Here is a 25,673-nt window from a genome sequence, read left to right as displayed (position 1 = left end):
TTTTACCTCTGATTTCACTTTACGGCATTGCTCAATATTACCTAGGTATGAGAGGTTTTCCAAGGCGTCAATCACTACACTAGTCTGTTTAGTTGAAGGAAGAGAATGGACTAACTCCATATCATAGTGCAAGACTGCAAGTACTTCAGACGTCATAGTAAATCTGAAAGCAATCACTCATGATTATTTAAGTTGATAGAGGTCCCAACTCTTAACTATTCTAGCGATAAGGTCAATTCGTCACCAGTTTTGTTGGAAATTCTCCTCCCAAATCAATACAAGATCACATCCGTTTATTTGTATACCATCTATCGAAAGAAATTCACAATGTCTATGTATGATAACACTTCCTGTATCTGCCAATTACAGCGTCATTTAATACATTCTCCTCGATATCAATACTTCATATTGGCAATTGAATTGCTTATTCCCTTTCTCAAAACACTGCTGGAACGCCTCGATATCATAATTTCGCGGAGTATACCTCCCGCACGCAATCTGACAATATTAGACAAATGGCGTTGGAGTGGCCTTTTGTGTACAGTCAAAAACGCTTTGAAGTTGTCGAAGATAGAGGAATTGCCGATGGATATCCTGCTTGATATTCTCGACCGAATACCCATCTCATCAGCCGCCGCCTTTTCGATTTGTAGTCCGCACATTAAAAAACGAATGAGAAATCAATATCTTCAGCATCTGAATACCCAACCATATCAGAAGCTACATTTCTTAGAGCTTCTCGCCAATCATTTATCCAATCATGTTGTATGCGAGCTATGTCTCATTATTCACCATGTAGACAACGCAGGATCGTTACAGTACTACAAGCGATCTTATGGCAAATCTCATTGGAATCGCATGCGTCGGATTTCCAAAAAGCTTGATTCACAGCTTTTGTTGATTGACAAATTATTACAACCCACCTACAGAGAGCAAGTTTTGGCTCAGTTACTTGACGGATAAGGATGTCAAGCATCGGGCTGCAACAACGCAATTTTCATATTGGCTGTGAAAATATTTTACCAACAAAAGGATTGCGTCGGCCTACTTGATCCCATGACAAATGTTATTACGAATCATATGGCGTTACTTGCCCCAGTGGCAAGGACTTCCGGTAAATTATACGATGGTGGGGGTCTTTATACCTCAAACGGGGGGAAACACATCATTTTAGAGGGCCGGGAAGGGGCATGTTAGTTCTGATATATGCCGGCGGTGGCGCCGGGATAAAACCAATGATACACTTATTATGAGAAGTGTCGCGGACTTCTACTCGAAGCAAAAAGCGCACTGGTGCAAATATCGGTGGGGTCATTACAGTGCAGCCATTGTGTTATGGAGTTCCAGGTTGATATTGAAAGTTCGTAGGAGCTGGGGCTAAAAGTTATACGCACACCATGAAAAAATCTGGGATAAAAATGGAGAGAGGGCGAGAATAGCAGGAGACGTTTGGAAGACCTTTATTGGACAAATCATCCTTTTCTGTCCATTCCATTAGACATTCGAAGTATTTCCGATATGCTCAACAAAGCATCTATAATCTAACTACAAGATCCAAATTTCCGTGTTGTATCGCAAAATGCACTGCAGTAATCCGTCGTAGAGCCACTAGATGAAGTATCAATATCAATATCAATATCAATATCAATATCAATATCAATATCAATATCAATATCAATATCAATATCAATATCAATATCAATATCAATATCAATATCAATATCAATATCAATATCCGCATTTTGAAACGGATTCTAGCTGGAAAATCACACGGGTGTGAAAATCAACTCATCAATCTCCATGAATACTGCAACACGAACAGAGATTTGAGCCCGTACAAGTATATCCTGTTGATCACCGCAAGTTCCGTCCGAAGAGATAGTCAGAATGATGCATGTCCCGAGAGTTGTGGTTGTGTCGCAGCAAGTAAGGCAGTAATCCGTGTTTGATCTACTTTCATTTCGTCTTGCGTATTGTTCTACTGAGGAAAACTACCCCCAGTTCCTTTATATACATGTCTGAACGAATATTTTGTGATCATATTCGACCACAAGACTATTTCCGGCGGCCTCAGCATCAAGATATCCAGGTGCCACACCTTCGATCATTCATCTCCAAATCGGCCTATCAAGTCTCCATAAAACCGGAGGTGCCAAAGCAATTGATCGCTCAAAAATATTCAAGATAGGTTCGGAAATTTGTGTCCTTTCACAAAATTAGCAAAGCAGAGAGTCAAAAAACAACGACAAAAGTCCTCACTCTATCCCAACCAATGAGAGGGTTTTTCATCTTCATCCTCGCAATCATAATTTGATTTCAATTCCTCAAGACTTTTACCAACCCCGATGTACTGAGTAAGTAAGTGTCAAAGAAGAAGAATATTAACGCGCATGCGATTTCCAGGAGCACCATAATTCTCAAATTCAGTAGATAATATCATTCCTGTTTCCAAAGCCCGCTGGTCTGCGAGCACATAGTATGTGGAATCTCTGAACACCACCGTGCCTCGCAATGTCATACCTACTGCCTTGAAATTGGCAGGCTCGACTTGGTTCCACATCATGAGCTGTTCCGGAGAAAGCGACTGTAAGGAATTGGAGAAGTTGTTTACAACAATAGGCTCATTATCATATGTTAAAGTACAATTTCGGTCCCAATGGTGGGACAAAACTCGCAATTTAGTCCATAATGCATGACTCCTAGGTGTATCGAGTGATGCTAGGCATACGTAAAAAGAATATCTCGACACGGGACATTTGTCTTGATTAATATAAGGCTTCCACAAAGCTACAAGTTTACACACTCGCATATTGAGTCACATTGCTTAGACGTAACCCTAATTTTACTGAGGACTATATAGTATGTATAGGTTTCAGTCGCATTCAAGACGATCTGAAAGCTTCGACTTAGGGTTGACATTGCTTCGGGAGTCCAGCATTCTGTACTTTTTTGGGCCATACTTCGAACTTCTCTATTTCAAAAGATCTTTAGCTTGTGTAGCTACCCAAGAAGAATGCGTAAGAGTTGATGATCAAAGAAACCCGTGCTGGTTCATATTCGCCACAATCATTATGCCATGAACATAATAGGGTGCTCAGTTGCACCCGTGAACAAGCAATATGCGCAGAATAGAGTTATGCAGTAGAGAGAAATTATTCGACCATGACAAGCCACATATCATGATGGTGTGTAACCAATTGATTGCTTGTTGCCCAAATGGGGCAGCTGTTGTTAGTATGTAAGTTCTGTTGTAGCCAATAGGTGAATGGCACAAACTATTCATTCGGATAGTCATTAATCCGCTGTTAAGTAAGCCGTATTCATTGGCTCAAAGTGGCGCTTTAGCCTTACCCATATGGACACTCGCATGAACTATGCATCCTATCGGTGACCTCATTGAGTAACAAATCCGAGCAAGAAATGGTTTTCAGCCTCAAGAATTGTGTATTAATGATGGTCCTGCTTGCCGCGCCGCAACCAATATTTAGCCATTTTAAATCATTTAGATTATCATGGATAAATTTTTATTCGACCAACATTTGCAAGACTGCACTGTAGTGCAAGAGAAAACGACATGTTTCGAAACTTTTCTTTATGCTGTAAGTCACCTGATCTGATGAACACTGTGAATTTTCACTGTTTTGTATCGGGACATTAATGATCTGATTGGTATAAAAGGATCCGGAATACCGAACTACAGTGACCGAAGAGACCATTCTTGAGGTAGAAGAATTTGATGACTTTTTGAATCAAAAGGTGAGATCTGATTTTCGAGCAACGAGAAAATAAATATTCGATTGCTCAAACAGCGTCGATATATTGATAATCTGTTGTTGAAGTCAGGTTAGAATCAAGCTTACAGATTCTAGGGCAGGTTCAAAAACAAGAATCAAGGGTGCATCGGAGGAATCAGACTCATGTAAGAAGCTTCAGTGCCATGAAGCATTTCGTTTCAGGTATCCTAGGAGATATCAACGACGAAGCGATGATTGCGAGCCTCTGATATTACTACATCATAGCAGGGTGGCGTGAATTTCCTGCAGTCCATTCGACCAATTTATCACGTCAGCCAACTCGGCTGTTTAGTCAATCAGCACGAGTGTGCTTAGCTCAATAGTATCTTTTTGGCTTTAGAAATACCATCTCAAATCTGGATTCGATTGGGCGCTCTAGTATGATGAAACTACTTTTCACTAATGATATCAGCCTGCAAGGAAATGCAATCCACCCTAATACATTCGAGCCCAAGTTTTTATCCTTACCAAATGGCTTTCATCAAAAGATTGTGGACACAATGTATCTTCCTCACTCATGGATTGAGACTCTAAGTGCAGTAGGCCCATTTTACTGGTCCGGATGTGAGCAAATCGGTAATGATCATTATCTTCGTGAGTCGCTTTGGGAAGATAGATATACAATAATACTGATCTTTGGCAGAGATAATATACCGTAAAAGCGACGTCAAAAAAGCATCTAACGCTCGGAACTGGGAGTTGGTCCTTTCACACTCTCTCAAGACTGGTATCACGAATGCCTTTTTCAAGGGTACTCCTCGAGCCGATGTTACTCGATGTATCACATGTCTTCGTCAATGCATTGGTGAAATCGACCATCCCTTATTCCTGCCTGCTCTGGTCTTTTCTTGTGACATTGATTTTGGAGAAGACAAACGTCACCGAGACAATCGAGAACGAGTTCGAATCTTGGAAAAACAAGTGGTAGATGCATCTCACAGATATGCACATCCAGATTTTACCAAGCGAGATAAAGTCAATCTTTCACAAATCAACAGTGACTTGGTAGATTGCCATAAAAATGTTTTGTGGAAGCGGCCGGAAGGGTACATCACTATTGTCCAAAAAATGGAGAAAACAGCATCCGAGTTCAAAATTCTGTGGCCGAATGAAAGGAAGGAAAGATTGAGAAAGATTCAAACAATGATAGAAGGAAGGCTTGAACTACTTCAGTCTAAGCTCCAGGGAATAAGCACCCACCGTGAAGTTACAATCTCGAGATTGAAGTTGATTGGGGAGGTGTTAGAAAATTTGGTCTCGCTGGATATCTACAAGCAAGAGAAACAGCGACAATTTAGCAAGTTGCTGAGTCGAAAAACGGCACGCCTAGAGGAAACAAAACAAGAAGAGAGAAGAGAAATGGAGAAAACACAGAGAGATCTAGAAGTAATGCTAGAAACAAGGAAGCAGACCACTATGTCATTACTAGGCATTTTGTTTCTACCTGGTACATTTTTTGCAGTAATATTACACAAACACAAACATTCATCTGTTTAGAGGACTAATTGGAGTATAGGCAATTTTCAGTACCACATTCTTCAATTTTCAACACGGTGTTTATGCGGGAATAGTCTCGAAAAAGTTTTACATTTACTGGGCAGCTACGATTCCAACCACTGTGACCTTGTTGGGCATGTGGCTCCTCTGGCAAAGAAGAACTAGAAAAATGCTAGAGAAAAGAGATGAAAAGTTTCGGGATCTTGAAGCACAGAGCAAAAAGGCAAGAAATGACATTTTCAAAGAGGAAGATAGCCATTTTAAACCAGGCTGATTCCATAGCTCTTAAATGGTATATTGTTCTAAACCGAGTCTTTGTCTGCCGCAATCTGAAGACACGGGTTCCAATTCGCCGAAATATATAGTGCCACCCAGGAAGGGTGTTATTGCGCCAGCATGGATAAATTTACGGAAATCAAGGGAAAATAATCCAAAGTATAATCTTTACCTGGAAAGAAACAATGCTCGACTACACCCGAACTTGATTTAAAATTGGCTGTGGGCAATAATTGGCACTATTGGCACATTCTTACACTTGTAGGAGAAAACGTATGCTCTGGTTTATGAATTCCATCGGCAATTGATTGACAATATCCAACTCAATGAATAACATGTAGTCCCGCAAACTGCTGCCAGATAAGCATGAGACTTTATGGCACCGGTACGAATACCACAGAAATACCATGGATTGGCATCGTTCTGAAATCAGCTCGAGGTCAATTTTGATATCCAGACGCAACTTGGTCATTTAGATTCCTGTCATCCAGACTTTTGATGTACAGATTTTCCTAGATGTAGTTAGGTGCTCTGTGTTCTTCCAGTTCAAGTCATCAAGATCTCATAAAGTCGATGAACGATCAGGTGTGTTGTTCACACAAACCAATTGATCAGTGATAAAATATATCTGAAATAAATGATTCTTGACACGATCGAATGCCAAAACGAATCTAACTTTAGAATATCAGCTCACCATTCCTCAAATCATAGAGAAGACAGTGAAAACAGGGAAAACAGTGAAAACAGTGAAAATGCCTGGTAGGGAGTTCATCAAACAGAAAGTCGCCTGAAACCTAGTGGATGTCCAGGGGAACCAACGCTAAAAACACACGCTAAAACTAGCGAAAACGCGTCATTCCACTATCAATTCGTCGCGACAACCAAATCGCAAAAAAATGTAATGTAAACAATCGCTCATTCATCTATCCACACAATCCTCACCGTCGCAACCACAACCACAATTACAACTATATAATCCACCCTCATCCATACCTCCCGACTCAAACTTTGCTACCACCATCAACCAAAGAATCTCTCCTCACAAATCCCAACCATGCCCAGCACCTCGCCCTCACCCTCCCCTCCCCCCAAGCCCCCATCCCCCTCACCCCCGGCCCCCGCGCCAACGCCCTCTGCACCGTCTACGAAAAATCTCTCGCCTCCGCCTTGCACACCATATCCTACCCCGCCTTCTCCTCCTGTTTCCCCTCCATCTCGCGCAATGCGCCGGAAGCGCTCAAAGCCGTACACGGCCAGATGGTTTCCCGATTACGCCAATTCGCACTCGATGAATTTGAGACGATATTACAGGAACGCAGAGTGGTGGAACGATTGAATGGACTCGAGGGGTGATCGAGAGTGCGAGACGGAGGAAGGCGAGGGGGGTGGATGCGGAGACTGAGGGGAGGGATCTGGGGGTTGCGTGAGTAGTTTTTCTTCCTATCTATCTATCTTTCTTCCTTTCTTTTGTTTTCTATTTTATTGTCTAACTCTCTCTATCATCACTCTCACTTTGAATTTACCTTTGAACAAACAACTAACCTCCCCCCTCATCCTAGCCCCCACACCCTCCCCGCGCCCTCCATCCTCGCCGCCCATCTCACCCCTCTCTACACAACCCAACAATCGCAACTCAACGCCAAACTCCAAACGACACAATCGCAAAATGCGAGTCTCGCAGACGAGATCCAGAAACAGAGAGAGGAGATTGAGAAATTAGTGAGAGGGGTTGAAATTGTCGTGGAAGATTTGGATCGCGCGAATGAGGTTATAGATCGGGAGGTGGATGGACTGGGGAAGGAGGCTCTGGAAGCGGAAAATGTGTTGAGGGATGCGTAGGTTAGATTTGGTGGCTGTGGGAGTTGGGTTTATGGGATGAAGGGGTAGAGTGATAATGGGAGTTCTTTGGTGGAAGAAGGGATTTGGGTGTAATTAAGGAAGGCAACGGGAGTTGTAGATTTATTGGCGTTTATTGGATTTCATCTCGTGGCGCTTGGCGGTATTGAAAAAGGGATTTGGTGTACACGGGAGTTACTCTGAAGATCATCTTCACCAAGTCCAGGACATTGAAATGATCAAGTATAAAGTGTTTACTTATACTATACTGAAAGACTATGCATGCAATCAATGATGGATCGCGCACTATATAACAATACAAACGAGTCAAGAAAATGGCTAGGCTCCAAAAACACCTCGATTCATATCCCATGTTCCCGTCCTGGTATCTAGAATATCTTCAAACGGTTCGTCCAAAACCAAAAAGATCTGTATATTTGAGACGCCAATTTTCCCCACCCAGCATAAACACCCCCATTACACCCAACCTAACAAAAGAAAAGTATAAAAAACTCCATCCCAAGTCTAGAATTTAGGCCTTCACCGGCGTGCCATTATGACTTATTTTCCAGCTCCCACAATACTCCTCTCCATATTCCGGAGGTTCGCATCTGGTTAATGAGCCGGTACTCCAATCCACAATCCATTGTTTTCCTTTCATAATTAAGTAATTTGATTTTCGAGGCGAGCGACTTGTGAGAATCGCCATGCATTTTTTGGCATATATCATATCGTATCTAGGAGACCACGCATGTTCCGGACGCCATTTTCCCGTTTCGGGGCAGAAAGAGTGGGAAGGGGTGGGGTTCGGTGTGCGTCGAAGTATGCGATGACGACGGGATCGGCTGCTTATAAGACCCATTTCTCGAAGAGCTTCCAGCGCGGCTTCGGATTCGTTAATGCATTCGTCGGGGACGCGCGATGTATGAGGAGCAGATGATTGGGTGGAGGGTCGAGCTGTGGATGATCGAGAGGGAGTGGTAATGGCTCTACCTTCGGGGGTGTTTGAACTTGCGAAATTGGGATAATGTGTTCGGATGAGTTCTTCTTGTGCTCGAATAAGTTCGTCGTTGACCTGTACCTCTCTGGCTTCCCTTCTTCTTCGTCTCCGTGATCGTGGAATGGATTGATCTCGGGGTATTTGTCGTTCGTCGAGGGGAAGAGAGAGGTTGATGGCTGTGAAAAGTGATTGAAGCCAGGTAACGAATGTTTCGATTTTCACACAAGATAGAAGGAATTGGTCTGCTTCTGCTCTGACTCGAATAACATAGTGCTTCCTAATAATTATTAGTATTGCCCTTTAATATCTGATGTGTGTAAACCTACTTTACGTAATCTGCAGCTATGCCAACTTCTGCATGTTGTAAATTGTAGCTTCCCAATAAAATTCCACGTTTTGTGCCAACAGGTAAATCTGGTGTACTCTTTCGATCCCCAAGCTCCAAACCAAATACCCCCGAGCCTTTGACCTTGTGAAAAGTCAAAAGTGTTCCTTGTAATGTTGCATATACTCGATACCAATTCCTGTCCGAAGCTCTGTGTATCGCGCCCTGCATTTCCATTTTCCTCATAAACACATTCTCCAAACTGATACCAGTAGAATATCCTGGGAGAATTTCCCTTCCTTCATCTTCTCGAGGTTGAATATTTAAACGATTTCGCATATTTTGGGATCGAACGGAAGCATCGTAAGAAGGAGGAGAATCAAGTAGAGGATCTACTAACGACTGCGAATGTGTGGATTTATCCTCAACATCAATTTCTGGCTCACGTTCCGATTCTTCCCCTGGTTCCTCCTCTGGTTCCTCCTCAACTTCTGGTTCTTGTATGTGATCGGAAGATTCATTATTTTGTTTGTAATATTCCTCCATCGAAAGTCTCCTTGAACTCGAAATTTGCGCGGTTTGAGGATTAATTGCGATGTCGTCCATTGTTACATGATTTCTGAAAACCTCAGTAACGTTTGTACTCATGGCTTGTGTATTTTGTTGATGTGTCCGCTCAGAAATTATTAGATCGTGTTGTACCAAATCCCGATCCTACATGATCTTTATCATAATATTTGTACTGCATGCGGCAGATAGTGAATTTGAAAACGTTCTCCTATTGTTTGTTTCTGAATAAGTTTCAATTGACTTTTCCCAAAGTTAATCGGATATTCGTGTAGTAAAGAGGAATTGAGACAATCGTAGAAGCAATTGAGTTGTGGGAGAAGAAGAAACAAATCTGACTCATGTCTTGTCTTGTCTTGACTTGACTTCTATTTCTTCTAGAATAGAACAAAAATAGGAGGTGAGGTTTATGTGATGTGTGCGACAAGCCAAAAATATGGTTTTTCTTGGGTATTACCGCTCAGGTCCCTTGTCAACAACATTCCTTCATGGAACCGAGCAACTGCATGGTAGAATGAGAGTGGGAATGGGAATGAGAATGAGAATGAGAATGGGTATGGGTATGACTCCGTATGAGTATGACTTTGATGAAGATGACTGCGGCTACGACTGTATCTCGTGTATCTCGTGTACCTCGTGTATCTCATCCCTCATTCTCATTCTCATCCTCATCCATCATCCATCATCCTCGAGACTTACTTACGACGTGCATGGTGCAGCGATTCACCAAATACCTGGACCAAAAGCGAAGATATAATTGGATGTTTATTCTTTTTACTTGCGGGGAAATTGTTCAGGCTGAAGTAAAACAATTTTGATTAGTGTTCCGGGTCTAGCTGTCTCGAGCTGTCTCGAGCTGTCAGACAACTTTCTTGAGCAAAGACTGGGCCGGTCCTAGTAGGTTCTCTTCGTCATCACAGTCATGAACCGCCGTCAATCACATCAATTTGTCAACTCATTCAATGCTTCCAGAATTAGTAACGCAGATCATCAGCTCATCAAGTCTTGGATCGCAATGTGGTCTTTCCTGCAAAAAGGTAGACAACATCCAAAATATGTCGGCGCATACGAAACACAACGCTTCCAGAATAATGAACGTGGGTCCTTACAGTCGTTGTGAAGCTGGCGGCTGTACGGAAATCTCTTTCTCCTTTTTTGCAGCAATTCAAAGACTGGATCCAACAATTTCCATCAACATCATCAATACGACCTGACTCTTAACTCCCTCGGTCTAGCCTTTCTATTATAGCAGTTGGTGTTGGCGACGCAGATGATTTTGGGGGCAATCAAACCCTTGTTCCTACTCAGGGCTTAGCACGCAGCACATCAACATTTGTTGGCATGTTCATCACGACAAAGCTCTCTACTGCTTTTTATTTCCTGTTGCATCTCTCACTCCCTTGTCTTTCGACGTGGCTTTACTATTACTGGATTTAAAGTATTTGAAACGTTTTGTTGCATGTCTACGCCGAGGTCCTCGGTGTGGATTTATATATGATTACAACTCAATGGTCTATATCCGCGACCCGAGGCTCTCCACTCTTCTACTTGTTTAAACCTCATCCAAGTGGATTTGCTAGAGGAAGGTTATGTATATTCCTAACCATTTTGGTGGTTACGGGCACCAATAGTAAATACAAATTCGACTGTTGGGTTCGGTGGCTGGGAGTTTGATAAAGCTATACAAGTTGAAGGTTCAAAGAGTGGGACCCATAAAGGCATATCAACCTTTGCTATCTGTCGTAAATTTGAATTTTCCGTTTGGGCTGTTGGAGGCTCAGTCGCTACTTTTATATCTATTTCTGAATAATTTAATGTGTATCGCTGGCTGCATGCAAACACAACCTTCATTTTAGGTCTCAAAAGCCATGCACATTTTTTCTCTCGCCTACCTCCAAGTGGATGGATATTGCTATAGAAATTTCCTAATCATTAGGTAAAGGTCCTCTCGGAAGAAAATTATATTCTCACGTCTCAAGTGGTGTAAAGAGAAATGTACCACCCCCGTCTTGCTCTTTTCGAGATTACTCCAATCAAACCATGAACACGACGGTCGACCAATCCAGCCAAAAGCACGATTGCCACTAAGAATATTCACCTGGTCATGGTCAGGCAAGACTTCCATATTGGGTTCTTTCTATGCGTGCATTAACCTCATTGTGAAAGACTCAAATACACATAGAACTCAAAGACTGGTCACAGACATTACGGAGGAGGTGGTGATGACTGTGGCTATCAGATCATCACTATGGCTCAGTTGGGAAGAGACATAGTAAATGGGCTAAAGGTATTGGTAGTGAAGTCGAATTTATTGATCCATACAGACATATCCCAGAAGTGAGACAGTCTTTCCACAACTATACGATCCGGAATTCCATCTCAAGAGCATTTTACACGAACAAGTTTATCGAAATTCACGAGGCGCTCAATATCTCACTGCTAGGAATCAAAAGCCGAAAACCAAACACAGATATCACAATTCACATTCGACAATCATATATACTTTGAATGTCCGAATGCAAATTTGCAAATACAGCATTGAAATAGTTTCAATTTTCAAATTCAACTCGACGGTTATTAAGCATCGTCGAAGTCCAAATACAAAGTTGACAGTAAACAGTAAACAGCTATTTAGGCTTCGGTATTCGGGATTTTCGTGAGACAATTTCGGATCGGCTGCAATGTATACAACGTGTGCATGAGAGTAAACGTGTAGACACTAGAGGGAAAGTGTGGGGTAAAATAGAATGGAACGAGAAGATGACATCTTGCCGCCAAAGAATAACGAGGGGTTTTCACCAATGAACGCCGACCAAATGCTTGGTACACGCTTTATCTATGATCGAGCCTTCTAGGATGAAGACAAGGATAAAATGGAAAAGTGTGAGCAATGGTTAACCGTATGCTAACGAATGACGCGCTTCTCGCAGGATTGATCAACGAAATAAACCACTAATTTGGATGCAAGCTGGAACCAATCGATTGTCTCATGCCACAGGGTATCTACCATTCGGTCGTAGGTTAGGATATTCTTGTCTCACTGTTCACCATGCTGCACTACCTTCCAGATATGTACTAGTGTTAGCATCAAGCCATTTCAGGCTCTCTATATCTTCTCTTCCTCTTAGATTATCGACATTCTAAGCTCTCATCAACTTGTTAACATGTTCTCATCATTTTTCCTTTTTACCGTTATATTGTGGACATCTTGTTGTTTTGGCTTCGACCTGAGAGGCGAGTACCTTGGGCAATTACATTCAATTTCAAAATGCTACACCGCTGTAAGTCTGTCATAGAAAGCATGATTGGCCATACTTAACTCTTCAGTGTCAATTTCTCTCTCGGATTCTCAAAGGCCGGGTATCGTTCCCTGGTAGTACTATATATGAATCTGAGCAATTATATTGGTCGCTACAACAAGCTGAAGTACACCCTGAATGTCGAGTGACGCCTATATCTGCGGAAGATGTCTCTACGACCATACAAGTACTCAAATCTCAAGGTTGCCAATTTGCCGTCAAGAGTGGTGGGCATGCATGTTTCTCGGGCGCATCAAATATTGAGAATGCTGTCGTGATAGATTTAAGCAATCTTGACCAAATCAATATCTCGAGCGACAAAACAGAAGTTTCTGTTGGAGCAGGTACACTGTGGTCCAATCTTTATCCGGTAATGGACGCAGCAAAAATTGGAGTTATAGGTGGTAGAGTAGTTGGGATTGGAGTTGGGGGTCTAACACTTGGGGGTGGAATATCTTTCCACTCTGGGCGGTATGGTTTCGCTTGCGATAATGTTAACAACTACCAAGTATAATTCCTCTCGTTCTTTCACGTCTGTAAACTTATGGTTCATTAGGTCGTTCTTGCCAATGGCTCTATTCGCGATGTTAATCGAGCATCGTACCCAGATTTGTATTGGGCTATGAGAGGAGGTGGGAATAATTTTGGCATTGTTACAAGATTTGATCTGGCTTCATTCGAGCAAGGTGATATGTGGGGCGGAACGACAACTTCAAATGCAACAGAACTTCCCAATGCGATTGAGGCATTGGTCAACCTCAATATCAATCACGCTTCTGATCCATTTGCTGCAGTTTTTCTGGTATATGTCTACGTACCTTTGATAGAATCACCACTCGTCAGTTTCACATTGGACTATGGGAAACCAGTCATCAACCCTCCTATTTTCGAAAATTTTACTGAGATACCCGCTATATCTGCTGACTTGAGGATTGCGACTCTTACGTCGTTGATCAATGGAACAGAAGAATCGCAACCTTCTGGACTTAGGGAATCATATTGGACATTGACCATATTGAATGATGCTGATTTAATAAATGAAATATCCAAGATATTTGATCAAGAACTTCAAAACGTCAGGAATGCTACAAATTTATTGCCTGCATTGGTCTTCCAACCAATCTCCGAACCAATGATTTCGCACTTCAGCAAGAATGGTGGCAATGCTCTAGGTATAGCCAAAGAAGATGGTCCTTTGATTCGTGAGTAAACAATTCGGAAGTTTCCGCACAGTACTATGTCTAATCTCACCGCCGTCTGACAACCTCTAGTAATCAATATTGCGATTCAATGGACCGACATCACAGATGATACACGAATTATAGCGTTTGCAGAAAATTGCGTTGCACGATCCACTACTTTGGCAAAAGAGCGAAATCTTTGGCATAGATTTTTGTACCAAAATTACGCTGCGCTTCAACAGGATGTATTTCCGAGCTATGGGAAAGAGAATCATGAGAGATTGATCGAGATCTCAAAGAAATATGATCCAGATGGTGTGTTCGTGCGGCTGCAACCGGGATACTTCAAAGTTTATTGAGATACTTCCAAGACCTGCGGGTGGCAATTCATGCAAGCTTTTTTCGTTAAATAACATGAAATGTGGTTGCTCCCATTACTTTTTGAGCAACACAATCTGTGGTTCTCATCATGTGTTTTCCACGTGATAATCCTTGCTATCACTTTCTTTGATTTCTTGTCGGTTGCAAGGTCATAGCTGGATTTCAGTAGAGTTGACAGGCTTGAGACAGGGTACCAGCTTATGAAAAGAGGGGCTCTATACAATATTGAGAATCTCACAAACCGTTCCAGAGACTTGGCTCCCTGATTATTCAGGAACTCAATCTGCGAGCCAGCGCTCAGCTACGTACTCCGTACTTGAACAATTTACAGATTCTATTACAACCTGCTCGGTACCGAGATTATTCCTCTTTCGGTGATTTCATTGAACACCGCTCCAAGTGGGGAACCCACGTTATCGGGGGAATAAGTACAAATAGTAGCTCCATTCTCGGGCTAAGACTTCTTATCAGATATAAATCCTTGTTGTTCGAACCATCTGATAAAAATTCTGATGTGCCAAGCAGACATTGCGGGAACTTTTTCCCAACTTTCAATTTTCCCAACGATAATTTGTATCGGATCATCAACGTTTAGTGGGCCGAAGTCGTATTCACGTTGGTCATAGAAAATAAAGAACCATTGCATTGAAACTCTATAAAGAAGATCAGATAAACTCAAATATGAGGAAGTTTCTCGATTTTACATTGACCCACTTCACGAACTACTCGTTCCCTATCTTTTCAGCCTTACCTCGAAGTTCGAGGATAAACTTCGGCTATGTCAAATAACCAGATAGTTGAGACTGTCTATTCGACATCGAAAACGCCATCAATGGAACACGATACTAAGGAGAAAGATGAAGCCTTTGTATCAGCGGTTTCTTCAAGCGATAACGAGGAACATCGATCAGATATCGCCAATAATGATGGACAATCCAATGGGAATGATATACCTTGGCAATGGAAGCTTGCTTCAGTCATCCTAGTGTCGATGATTGGTTTTGGTTCTCATTGGAGTTCAGGAATTACAGGTGCAATGAAATCAACAATCAAGAAGGAGATGAATATTGATAACAAACAATATGCTTTATTGAGTGCCAGTCAAGACTTTATGGTAACGGCTTTAATGATGGTTAGTGGTATTGTTACGGATAGAGTAGGAGGAGCAGGTAAGAATATTAAACTTTCAGTTCTTCTCCGTTTACTCACTATATCTAGGCGCAATCTTTTATGGCAACATAATCTTCACAATTGGATCAATTCTCATTGCCGGAGCTGCTCAGACTAGAAATTATCAATTCATGATTGGTGGTACAATCGTTCAAGCTTTTGGAGATATTGCTACTCAAGTTGCACAATACAAAGTTTTCTCTTCATGGTTCGCTCCCAATCATGGATTTGCTTCGACTCTTGCGCTTGAGTTGGGAATTGGAAAAATTGGTGCATTTGTTGGTAAATCATCCGCAAACATCATCTCAAAGAACACCGGAAACTTTGCAAATGTCTATTGGGTTTCAGTAGGCATGAATGTCTTTTGCAATTTGATGACCCTTGGCTTTTACATCTTTACTCGCTTCGCCAATAAAAAGTTTCCTTCTACATCTGATCCAGCTACTGGCGAGAAACTTACAGAAGGCAACAAGAGATTTGAGTTACGCAAAGTTCTTGAATTACCTTGGACGTTCTGGGTCATTTTGGCATTTTCATTGTTTGAAACATCGACTGCTGGTCTCTTTACTAGTAATGCTACAGAAATGGCTGAGCAAAGATTGGGTGTATCATCTATACAAGCTGGATGGTATACATCAGCTATTCAATACGGCGGTAAGTATCCTACAACATTGAGAAATCTAGCAAGACCATACTGATCATTTTAGGGTTCTTCTTTGTTCCTCTGATTGGAATATTCGTTGATGTATGGGGAAATAGAATTACCCTCTGTGAGTGACACCATCTACTTTTTACACAAATCTTCTGCTAACATATTGTAGTTGCCATCACTGGTTTTGCTTGTTTAATATCAATGTCTATTGTGAACTGGGCTCCTTCAATCAAGGGTACAGATGCTGCATTCGGCATTTACGCTTTTGCATACTGTTTCGGTCCAACTTTGATCATCGATAGTATCAGAACATCAATGTGGCATCAAGGAGTTTTCGGATCCGCATACGCTCTTAAAATAACCATGAACAACGCGTAAGTCCCCTTTCTCTCAACCCACCTACACTCTTCTAATATGAAAACAGCATGAGCATCATCGTCGGTATCGTTGCCGGAGTAATCCAAGACGCAGATAACAATTCTTACAACAAAGTTACGATTCTCTACGTTGCTCTTTCCGCAGCATCGGCATTCATGGCACTGATCATGATTGGACTCGCCTATTATTGCGTTGACTTCCGCATCTTGCAATGGACGCGCAAACAGAGAATCGCCAATGGTGATTTGATTAATGAGCGAAAGGAAAAATTTCATAATGAGAACGGACCGAGAAATCGTAAGATTTCAAAGTATTGTATTGGGGCCTTGGTGATATTGGTTTTGGGTTCGTGGTGTGCGTATTTCTGGGGTGTGGCTACGGGAAATAATAATGGTTAATGATCAATGAATGTGGAAATGGAGATGAAGTGGAGAGGATTAAACGGATCGATTCGATATTGTATATAATGAGTTTGGATGATTCTACGTTGTTTTGCATTAAATTTTGATGATCAGTTAGGAAGTGCGTGCAACCGAGTTTGGACTTGTGATGAATTTCCTGATCTTATATGCTGTGTCGCCTTTCTAGTGGAATGTGCAAATGATAGGCGGAATTCGGCCGTCTGTCATCACTACAAGCCATACTGTAATATGTGCACATTCCAGTTCCGATTACTCTTTCTTCAACAATACACCCTTGATGAACCATTAGACCTGATTGCTGAACTCCAGCCCTACAAGTGTAACATAATCGCATTCGCTTGAAAATGGAAATAATGTGAGATGAGATGACGGGATATCCGTCGTCCGAATCTTTGTGGCGGTATTCCTGGGTCTCTCGAGGAAACTATAAAGATGGCGTATTGAACGTGCAAGATTTCCTGTTTCAATGACATCGCATTTTGATAAAAGTAATTCTCATACTACAATTTTATTCAAGAAGTTCAATCTTTCGCGTGGCGATTGATCTACCTCCTTTTTTTATCATTGGACCTAGTGGTTATGATCTCCGAAAGTCGTCAGTCTATATTAGTTCCCCAAAATTACAAGGATGCATATATTTGGTATCGACTCATCAACACTCAATCATCCTAATCATTTTGAATACCTTTTTTATAACTCTTCATTTGTGGGCTCGAAATCTCAAATATATGTTAGGATGGGGGGATTTCCTTGTTCTTATTCAATTCGCATTCTGCATTGGGATGTACATATGTTCCATACGTGAGGCGCAATTGCTAGTCGATATATAATAGACATCTACTAAGCACCTATCATAAGAACTTGTCAAATATGGTGGCGTGGGTCATGATATCGCTGCTATCACTTCACCGGAAGTACTGAGCTACAACGTAAAAAACAGACTATTATTCTTCCCATCAACTATCAACTGGCGTCTGCATTCCCTAAACTAGCTATCCTCTCAATGTATCTCAGTATTTTCCAATCGAAGAAAGCCCGTATTATATTTCATATCACAAGGGCAGTTGTGATCGGTAACACGATAACTAATATAGCGGTGGTGATTTGGCAGTGTGCACCGATCAGCTATACATGGGAATCGGTGGTGAATTCACGGGCAAATGGTATGTATATCGACCGACGATTCTATATCACATGGGCGAGTGTGCCGAGCATTTTTACAGATGTGATGTTACTTTTTCTGCCTATCTCGACGGTCTGGAAACGTCATGTTTCGAGAAAGAGGAAAGTTGTTCTTTTTCTCACTTTTCTTACTGGGAGCTTGTGAGTCTTGTTGATCGTTTCGAAATCCTTGAGATTCGCTTCGATATATTCCCCACAAATTCACAAATCAAATCATCACAGTGGCCTCATCACTTCTCTACTACGCTTCATAGCTTTCACACGCATCCTTTCATCTTCTTACGAAAGTGATGAAACCTGGAAAGCTGTCACACTCATCATACTCGCTGATACTGAATGTAGTATGTATACTATATCCGGGTGTCTTATTACATTGCGCCCACTGGCTTCTTTGTCTTTTTCTACGAAGTGGTTTGCAAGGGGGTTTGGGAAGGTGGCAGAGAGGCCACATGTGAATGTTAGGAGTTGGGGTAGAGAGGTTTTAGTTAGGTGGGATGGAATGGGATGAGTTTGTAAAGGATATATTGGGACGGCTAGATAAGGGGATGGAAGGAAGGTCGATGCGTGGAGAAACGGGGTATGAGGGTGCTAATTTTTATCTGCAGGAGATTCCTCGGTTTGAGATGTTTTATTGTGAGTTGGGGATGTTTTGACGGTACCGGCGCGGGCTCATGTAGTTGATATTGAGGAAGGTAAGAAGAGGCGTTTTGATTGGGAGTTTCTGGAAGTTTAGACGCTGGTGATTTGGTGCATTGAGATTAAAAGTATGGGTAAATGATTGGATGGTTAGATGATTGGAGATGTGGATGAATATCTTTTGTTGCGGAGGATACTTGTGTTATTTGGAGTTTGTGGATTTGGTGGTGGGAATATGAACGGAGCTGTCAGATCCTTCACTGGTGTTCTTCTCGATCGTTTTCTTTTTGGACAAATAGGTATTGTGTTATCTACTGGTTCTTGCCTCTTGCCTGTTGCCTCTTCACTCTTATCAATATTTCAATGTACAGATAGCGTTGGGCTAATGCTCGTAATGATGGACCTCTCATCTCCTAGATCCAATCTGAGTATTTAAAGCTAAGATGCTGATTAGATTTCAGTGATTGGAATCTCACATTTAGATTTGGTCATCAGTAAGGGGTGTGAGGGAATAAAATGTTTGGAAGAAATGTTGTGGAATGTAAGTCATTCGGTTGATATGTGGCATACTACTTACGGTGATAGATTGAATTCTTTCCCTGCTTCTTCATTGGACTGAAATTACGAGTTTTTGGCATTATACTATCCTACCCAGGTGGCATGTTCACTAATCGCCTCAATCGGTATCAAGATTTCATAGGGTGTCTTGATCCGTGTCATCACCAACTGTTGGCTTCTTCATTTTAGCGTCTGACAAACGTGAGCTCTTACCCATATAATTGTTATGGGGTAGACAACATACAACAACTCTTCATTGGACTAATGTTGCTAATCTGCTGATGGACTTCATGGTCTATACTAAAAGCTTACTACTCTGTCTCCAGCTGTTCATTCCGAATGTTGGATAACAATCATCTACATGGTAAAATTATCTCTATAAGATGATCGAGATAGCCAGATCTCTGTGTCAACTTCAGCAACCTCTTGTATTACAAACATGGGATTGAGTGAAAGGTTTACCGAAGAAATGTCGACATTCGAGTCCTTTGCGGGCATCCCTTCCTATCTTGTAATTTTACAAATCATCTTCTCTACATTCTTTCTCAAGGTTATTCTTATCCAAACAGTTCCCGTTTTTCAATAGCTAACGAGTTCCACAGCTCTTTCTCACTGCAATTTATCGTATCACTTTCCATCCATTTGCAAAGTATCCCGGCCCAAGATGGGCAAAGATCACAGATTTGTATTCTGCTTATCATAGTTTGAGAGGAACTCTTCAAATTAGAACATTGCAAGCTCATGATAAATATGGTGAGAAGATCGGTTAAATTAACCTTAGCAGCTGCTGAGATATTTTCCAGGGAGTGTAGTTCGCTTGGGCCCCAATAAGTTGGTTTTTAATTCGGCTGAAGCTCTTCAAGGTACTTCTCTTTTTATTTATGAATAACCGTTTTCTAATTCATGATGTTCAGAGATTTACTCATCGAAAAATGTTCAAAAATCAAAAGGATATGCTGCTCTAGTCACCACACCAGGTGTACATAACGTCCACAATGCAGTGGATTTCTCAGTCCATAAACACAAAAGAAGGGTTCTCTCAAAAGGTTTCTCTATTCCATCTTTGCTAGCTTTCGAGCCAACAATGATCAGTACTGTTAATCTCTTGATTAAAAATCTAGCTAAGGCATCTATCAAAAGCGAAAGTCAAGATAGATGGTCGACACCTATCAATATGGGTACTAGCTTTAAACATATGTCTTTAGACGTCATGGGAGAATTTGGCTTTGGACAATCATTCAACTTACAAACATCTTCTGATAACCATTTTCTTTCTGGAATGGTTGCAGGTATATCAACGAGAGGGGGTGTTTTACTCCAATGTCAAGCTTTTCAAAAAATAAGAATCGAAAGGTTTTTCTACCGGAAAGTTCATACGGCGGTTATGAGATATTACTCTACGGTGAGTAAATTGGTGGCAGATAGGCTGAAGGAAGATAAGAATTCAAAGAAAGATTTGTTTGCCTTCATTTTCGATGCGCAGTATTCGAATAATGGTAAGCATGAAGATATTGAAACAATGACGGTTTCGGAATTATTTACTGAGAGTGGATTTTTACTTGCTGCTGGTGGGTATATTTTTACATTTCCAGAATCGCCAGATATGTTTTCTACTCACACAAATAGGTTCTGATACATCCTCGACGACTCTCTCCGCACTTCTCTTCTACCTCTCTCGATACCCAAAATGTTACGAAAAAGTCGCCACAGAAATCCGATCTACCTTCTCATCTCTCTCCGAAATTCACAGCGGCCCAGAAATCACCTCCCTCAAATATCTACGCGCCTGCATTGAAGAAGCTCTCCGCATGAGTCCACCCCTCGGCTCCGCACTCTGGCGGGAAGTTCGTCCCGGAGGTATCACTATCGATGGTGAACTTGTTCCTGCGGGCTATGATATCGGATGTGCAGTCTATGCTGTACAACATAATGAACGCTATTTCCGTAACTCCTTTGAATTTCAACCTGAACGTTGGATAGTATCGGAAGATAGCCCGCAGGAAAAAATTGAGGAGATGAAAATGGCATTTGCACCGTTTAGTTTGGGACCGAGGGGATGTCCAGGGAAAACGATGGCGTATATGGAGATGGGGCTTATGATGTCGAGGATGATCTTTTGTTTTGACTTCAGGAGACCGAGGGATGGGGGGTTGGGGGAGGTGGGGGAGGGGGTAGTGGGTGATATGGGGGGAAGGGAAAGAGTAAATGAGTTTCAGTTGATGGATCATTTGGCTAGTACGCATGTGGGTCCGTATGCGGAGTTCAGATTGAGGGATGGGCTAGAGAGTGTGTTTGAGGGGCTCTAGTTGGGTATTGTGGTATGGGGTAGGTTGTTAGAGGATGATGGAGAGGAGAGCTGGAATATTGTGTGATTATCATGAAAGAAAGCAGGATTTATATATCTTGTTAAATTTGTCTGTCTTGAATGTTAGTTCAATACTCTACACACTTTTAAAAGCAAAATCGTCGCTATCATCTGGACTATTTACGTCTTTCAGTATCATCGCAACTTTCACCATTCACAAATCTTGCAGAATTTATTTGTGAATGACCAACCAAACAATCTTTTTGTGTTGATTCAGGATCAAAAATCTGATTATTTGATATAACAGTAATTCCAAAAAGGTACAGAAATGGTGGAAACTCTCCATCCCAAATCCATTCACCACTTTGCAGACATCACCTTTTCATACCTATTCACAAGCTTAGAGATATGAATCACACTTTTCTTCCTTCTATTTTCTACTAAGTCTTCACATCTTCTATAAAATTGTAACGTAATCCTACGATTAGCATCTTCAAATTGGGGCTACACCTCTATCCGTATATACCAAATCTCCCCATCGAAGCAATCTCCAACACCCAAACAAACAAACAAATCATCGCCATCCCCCAAAAATGTCCATCCCATCCCCACCATCCTTCACACCTCGATCCTCATCCCTATCCCCACACCCGCTATCACAATCCCAATCTCTCTCAACATCTCATCTCCCCATTCAAACCCAGATCCAGACCCACCACAAAAAATGTATATATCTCCTTACCACACACTCCTGTTCCCATTTCGTGCAACCATTTACGCATCCGACCAATATCATCCATACGGAAAATTGTGTTGCGAGATTCGGAGGCTGTTGTTCGAGTCCGGGGTATCGGTATGAGATTTTGGGGAATGGGGGAGAGAAATGTGAGGTTTGTGTGCGGGGTGAGAAGTTGAAGATGGAGGAGCGAGGCTCGAGCGGGGAGCTTCGGTTAAAGGACGAAGAAAGGGGGAATGGTTTGGAGGTGGAAATGGAGATGCGTAAGGAGAATATGCCAGGGATGGATTGGAAACCGAATACGGATGATGAAACGACTATTTGTCCGAGGAGGGAAACGGGAAGCGATCAAAATGTAGAAATACCATTAACTCCTTTTTCTTCGTTAATGAAAACCCGAAGTTCCCTGGAGATATACACGCTTTGCAGAAATGGGAGCTCTAACGGAAGAGAAAAACGAATGATGACATATGAATATCAACGAGCAATTTCAACACAAAGGAAACCGATGATTGCGGAGAGAAAACGTGTTTCTGTTGTTATTGAAGAGGGGTGTGAACATTATGGGAATGGGTGTGGAGTGTTCAATTCGAGTTTGAGATGTGGGAGGGAAAAGGGAAAGAAATGCTGGGAGGATTTATGGGGAAAATTTAGGAGGTTGTAAATGGAGATTAGAGGGGTTTGGGAGGCTAGAAGGTAGAATCAGGTATTAATTGGGGCTTCTTGGGGGGTTTTACTTCTTCTCAGTGATTTTCGGGATAAAAAAATTCACTTGAATCGGAATTGTAGGATGAGATTTTACATTCTAGATCCTCTTGTTATGTTCAATTTCATCGCTATTCGGTATATGATGATCAAAACTTCTTTTTCTACGTGGAAATAAAGATGGTGTAAATACAGACCCGTCTTTCTCTGTTCGATTTAACACCAGAGTGATATTTCAACTCCATTTATTCCATCTCGGCTATTTTTAATTAAGTCACCTACGAATGTATAAATGTAGTGAGGTAAATGCCGAGATAGATGGGAGAATGACCAAAGGATGAAGCGAGTGTATAATTTGAGAGATAATGAGAAACTGAGTATAATGTTCCATGATCTAAGGGCGCAAATTTGTCTCTCCTAGTACTGAGGAATGTGTTACGAATGGTTGATTAGAGCGAGCATTCATATTGTGCACAATATCATAGCTTAATGCAGATGACTTGAATGTAATGCGGTGGTTATTTCAAATAAGACCATGTTCTTGATTGTATGTATCCAGCATATCAAAGCAGATCTCTAGCAATTATTAAGATATGCTCCTTTACCATGATCGTGTTAACCAACTGTGCACACAAGATTCCCCCCGTGGAAACAGGAGTCTGACTTTATCTCGTCTTTTTCTCTTACCTGTTTGTCTCCAGTATGGAAGTAAACCGTGTAACAGAATTCCATTAGCGATTTCCCGACTCGGCTCTGAGAGTAATATGAATGGATCTTATAAGAAATGTACGGCTATAAATATGTCCACGACTCTGTCTGTAAGAATACCGTATTTGTGATTCAGTATCAGTACGACATTCCTCTAGTCATCTTAAGCTACGGCATTCAGAACAGAGACATGCTGCATATAAACATAAATCGAACTCAGCTTCTTTGCAATAACATTACAAGTAAACTTTACATCATACATTCAGATCTTCATACACATTCTCAACACATCCTCGACGTCGACATAGCACAAGTTTCTCAAGCACTACCCACAAGACTTTACTTCCATCTCGACATCGACTTCTATTTTTGAATTCAACATTAATATAGTAATGATGTCTTCACAAACTGCTAAATTCACATTCCCAGAAACCCTTGGTGGTCAACACCGAATCAGCTCGCCAAAATCGTCTGGTTCCAAGCAGACACAGAGTACAGAACGATGTATATATGTTGTTCAAGGTTATTCTTACTCCCCCTTCCCCTTTCCACCCTCTCCCCCTACCATCCCAAACTAACCAAACCTAGAATACAGCTGTCCCCACCACCCCTCCCTCAACACCCCCCACATCTTCCACCGGATTCCCTGTCCCCAAGCCCTCCTCCCCCACACCTCTCAAACCGACTGCGAGAACTACGCCCACCACAAAGACGAGCTCGTGCAAGTATCTCGCTACGTTCTCGATCGCGGCTGCATGGAATGTAAAACTCTCGCGCGCGCACGTCGTCATGAGGAAGCAGCCACGCATCCTGAGATTCGGAGGAAGATGCAGGAATTGGGACTCGGACAGGAGGATATTGATCATTTTGAAAAGGTGACGAGTAGTTTTCCAGCGAGCAGGAGAGTTCTAGAGCTGGTGAGGGCGAGGGAGAAGAGTGAGAGATTGAGGAGAGAGGAGGTTCCTGAGGAGTGGCGCAGAAAGGATGGGGAAGACGAGGTGCAGAATCAAGGTGAAGCAAAGCAGGAATATGAGCTTCAATCCAAGATAGATAACGTCGACCTTATACCTCCTGCAACTCTTGTTTCCTCAATTGAAGGCCCCGTCGTTGAACAAAGTGACAGTGCAGAAAAAGAGCACGAAATCACACAGCTCCAGCCAATTGCTACAAAGGTCAAGACCCCACAACGCGCAAAAATCCTCTCGAAAAGGGATACCTCTCAACCTTCAGCCAAGCCCACCAAGCTCAGAAGTCTCACAGCTAGCATCGCAACCAGAGTACTCCAAAGAGACGAACTCATGCAGCCACAATCCCAAGTTCCAACCCATAAAGAGAGCACCCCTCACCCATCCAGCAAGCCCACCGAGCTCAACGATCCAACTTCTGATACCCCACCAGAGGAAGAACTCCAAATCGCAGAACTTCCCGAGCGATACCTCGAAGCTCCAACCACAGAAGCGAGCTTCCCCACCCCTGAACCCAAATCTCACGAGCTGCAAGCCACACCACCAAACCCCTCCCCCTCCCCCAAAGAAGAATCCCCACCCCCCGAAAAACTAACCGACAACATCCACCTCTCTCTCGACGAAGAATGGGACACGGATGAAGAAAGCGAGCGCGTCTTTGGAGAAGTAGCACTTGCACCTTCGTTTGGGTGTCAGACGGGTGATGAATGGATTGTGGTAGGGAGTTGGGAACAGTGATGTTTATAAGTCGAATGGGGAGATGTCTTGGGAGTTTGCATAATGTGAATTGGGGAGAAACATGATATGATCAGATTCATGTATTGAGCGAGAATTCTTCGTGGGGCATGTGTGCATACAGTACTGTGAAAATTTAAATCTTCTAATACCACTTACGTGCAACAGAATAACAACAAGGCAGAGGAAGCCACACATTCATTCGCCGTTGATTCAATACACGCATAGGTACATAATTCTCAACCACGCACTTAGTTCAGTAATACACACCAATCAACCACCAATCAATATGTATATAAATTTTCTAATTCATTCCTCTATCTATTCCTCTATCTTTCCCTCTTTTCATAATATCCCTTTTATTT

General features: G+C 42.0%; 9 protein-coding genes across 9 annotated transcripts; 7 read left to right on the top strand and 2 right to left on the bottom strand.

Moving 5' to 3' along the window:
• Window positions 1-2,169: 2,169 nt before the first annotated feature.
• Window positions 2,170-2,756, bottom strand: Bfra_004892 (uncharacterized protein; the record flags this gene model as incomplete). The annotated part of the gene is given in 3 exon segments (XM_037335283.1): window positions 2,170-2,205; window positions 2,387-2,718; window positions 2,729-2,756. The coding sequence occupies 3 exon segments, from the start codon at window positions 2,754-2,756 to the stop codon at window positions 2,170-2,172; spliced, it is 396 nt and encodes a 131-aa protein (XP_037192378.1).
• Window positions 2,757-3,512: 756 nt separating this feature from the next.
• Window positions 3,513-5,565, top strand: Bfra_004891 (uncharacterized protein; the record flags this gene model as incomplete). Its single annotated transcript, XM_037335282.1, has 6 exons — window positions 3,513-3,599; window positions 3,679-3,756; window positions 3,870-3,919; window positions 4,207-4,388; window positions 4,438-5,255; window positions 5,311-5,565. 6 exons carry the CDS (start codon window positions 3,513-3,515, stop codon window positions 5,563-5,565), a joined length of 1,470 nt encoding a protein of 489 aa, XP_037192377.1.
• A 1,056-nt stretch (window positions 5,566-6,621) lies between these two features.
• On the top strand, window positions 6,622-7,406 carry Bfra_004890 (putative mind kinetochore complex component protein; the record flags this gene model as incomplete). The annotated part of the gene is made up of 2 exons (XM_037335281.1): window positions 6,622-6,812; window positions 7,127-7,406. The coding sequence occupies 2 exons, from the start codon at window positions 6,622-6,624 to the stop codon at window positions 7,404-7,406; spliced, it is 471 nt and encodes a 156-aa protein (XP_037192376.1).
• Window positions 7,407-7,935: 529 nt separating this feature from the next.
• On the bottom strand, window positions 7,936-9,376 carry Bfra_004889 (putative ph domain-containing protein; the record flags this gene model as incomplete). Its single annotated transcript, XM_037335280.1, has 2 exons — window positions 7,936-8,680; window positions 8,730-9,376. 2 exons carry the CDS (start codon window positions 9,374-9,376, stop codon window positions 7,936-7,938), a joined length of 1,392 nt encoding a protein of 463 aa, XP_037192375.1.
• A 3,083-nt stretch (window positions 9,377-12,459) lies between these two features.
• Bfra_004888 (putative fad binding domain protein) lies at window positions 12,460-14,134 on the top strand (the record flags this gene model as incomplete). The annotated part of the gene is made up of 4 exons (XM_037335279.1): window positions 12,460-12,576; window positions 12,623-13,102; window positions 13,151-13,796; window positions 13,866-14,134. 4 exons carry the CDS (start codon window positions 12,460-12,462, stop codon window positions 14,132-14,134), a joined length of 1,512 nt encoding a protein of 503 aa, XP_037192374.1.
• An 800-nt stretch (window positions 14,135-14,934) lies between these two features.
• Bfra_004887 (putative major facilitator superfamily transporter protein) lies at window positions 14,935-16,754 on the top strand (the record flags this gene model as incomplete). The annotated part of the gene is made up of 5 exons (XM_037335278.1): window positions 14,935-15,325; window positions 15,375-15,980; window positions 16,034-16,096; window positions 16,148-16,352; window positions 16,403-16,754. 5 exons carry the CDS (start codon window positions 14,935-14,937, stop codon window positions 16,752-16,754), a joined length of 1,617 nt encoding a protein of 538 aa, XP_037192373.1.
• Window positions 16,755-19,593: 2,839 nt separating this feature from the next.
• Window positions 19,594-21,460, top strand: Bfra_004886 (putative cytochrome p450 family protein; the record flags this gene model as incomplete). Its single annotated transcript, XM_037335277.1, has 5 exons — window positions 19,594-19,704; window positions 19,757-19,907; window positions 19,958-20,017; window positions 20,069-20,722; window positions 20,781-21,460. The coding sequence occupies 5 exons, from the start codon at window positions 19,594-19,596 to the stop codon at window positions 21,458-21,460; spliced, it is 1,656 nt and encodes a 551-aa protein (XP_037192372.1).
• A 916-nt stretch (window positions 21,461-22,376) lies between these two features.
• On the top strand, window positions 22,377-22,859 carry Bfra_004885 (uncharacterized protein; the record flags this gene model as incomplete). The annotated part of the gene is made up of 1 exon (XM_037335276.1): window positions 22,377-22,859. One exon carries the CDS (start codon window positions 22,377-22,379, stop codon window positions 22,857-22,859), a length of 483 nt encoding a protein of 160 aa, XP_037192371.1.
• A 1,144-nt stretch (window positions 22,860-24,003) lies between these two features.
• Window positions 24,004-25,311, top strand: Bfra_004884 (uncharacterized protein; the record flags this gene model as incomplete). The annotated part of the gene is made up of 2 exons (XM_037335275.1): window positions 24,004-24,130; window positions 24,197-25,311. The coding sequence occupies 2 exons, from the start codon at window positions 24,004-24,006 to the stop codon at window positions 25,309-25,311; spliced, it is 1,242 nt and encodes a 413-aa protein (XP_037192370.1).
• Between the last annotated feature and the right edge of the window lie 362 nt (window positions 25,312-25,673).

The sequence above is a fragment of the Botrytis fragariae genome, assembly GCF_013461495.1.
Source record: "Botrytis fragariae strain BVB16 chromosome Unknown tig00000054, whole genome shotgun sequence".
Taxonomy (NCBI): domain Eukaryota; kingdom Fungi; phylum Ascomycota; class Leotiomycetes; order Helotiales; family Sclerotiniaceae; genus Botrytis; species Botrytis fragariae.
This window is presented reverse-complemented; position numbering and strand designations above follow the sequence as displayed.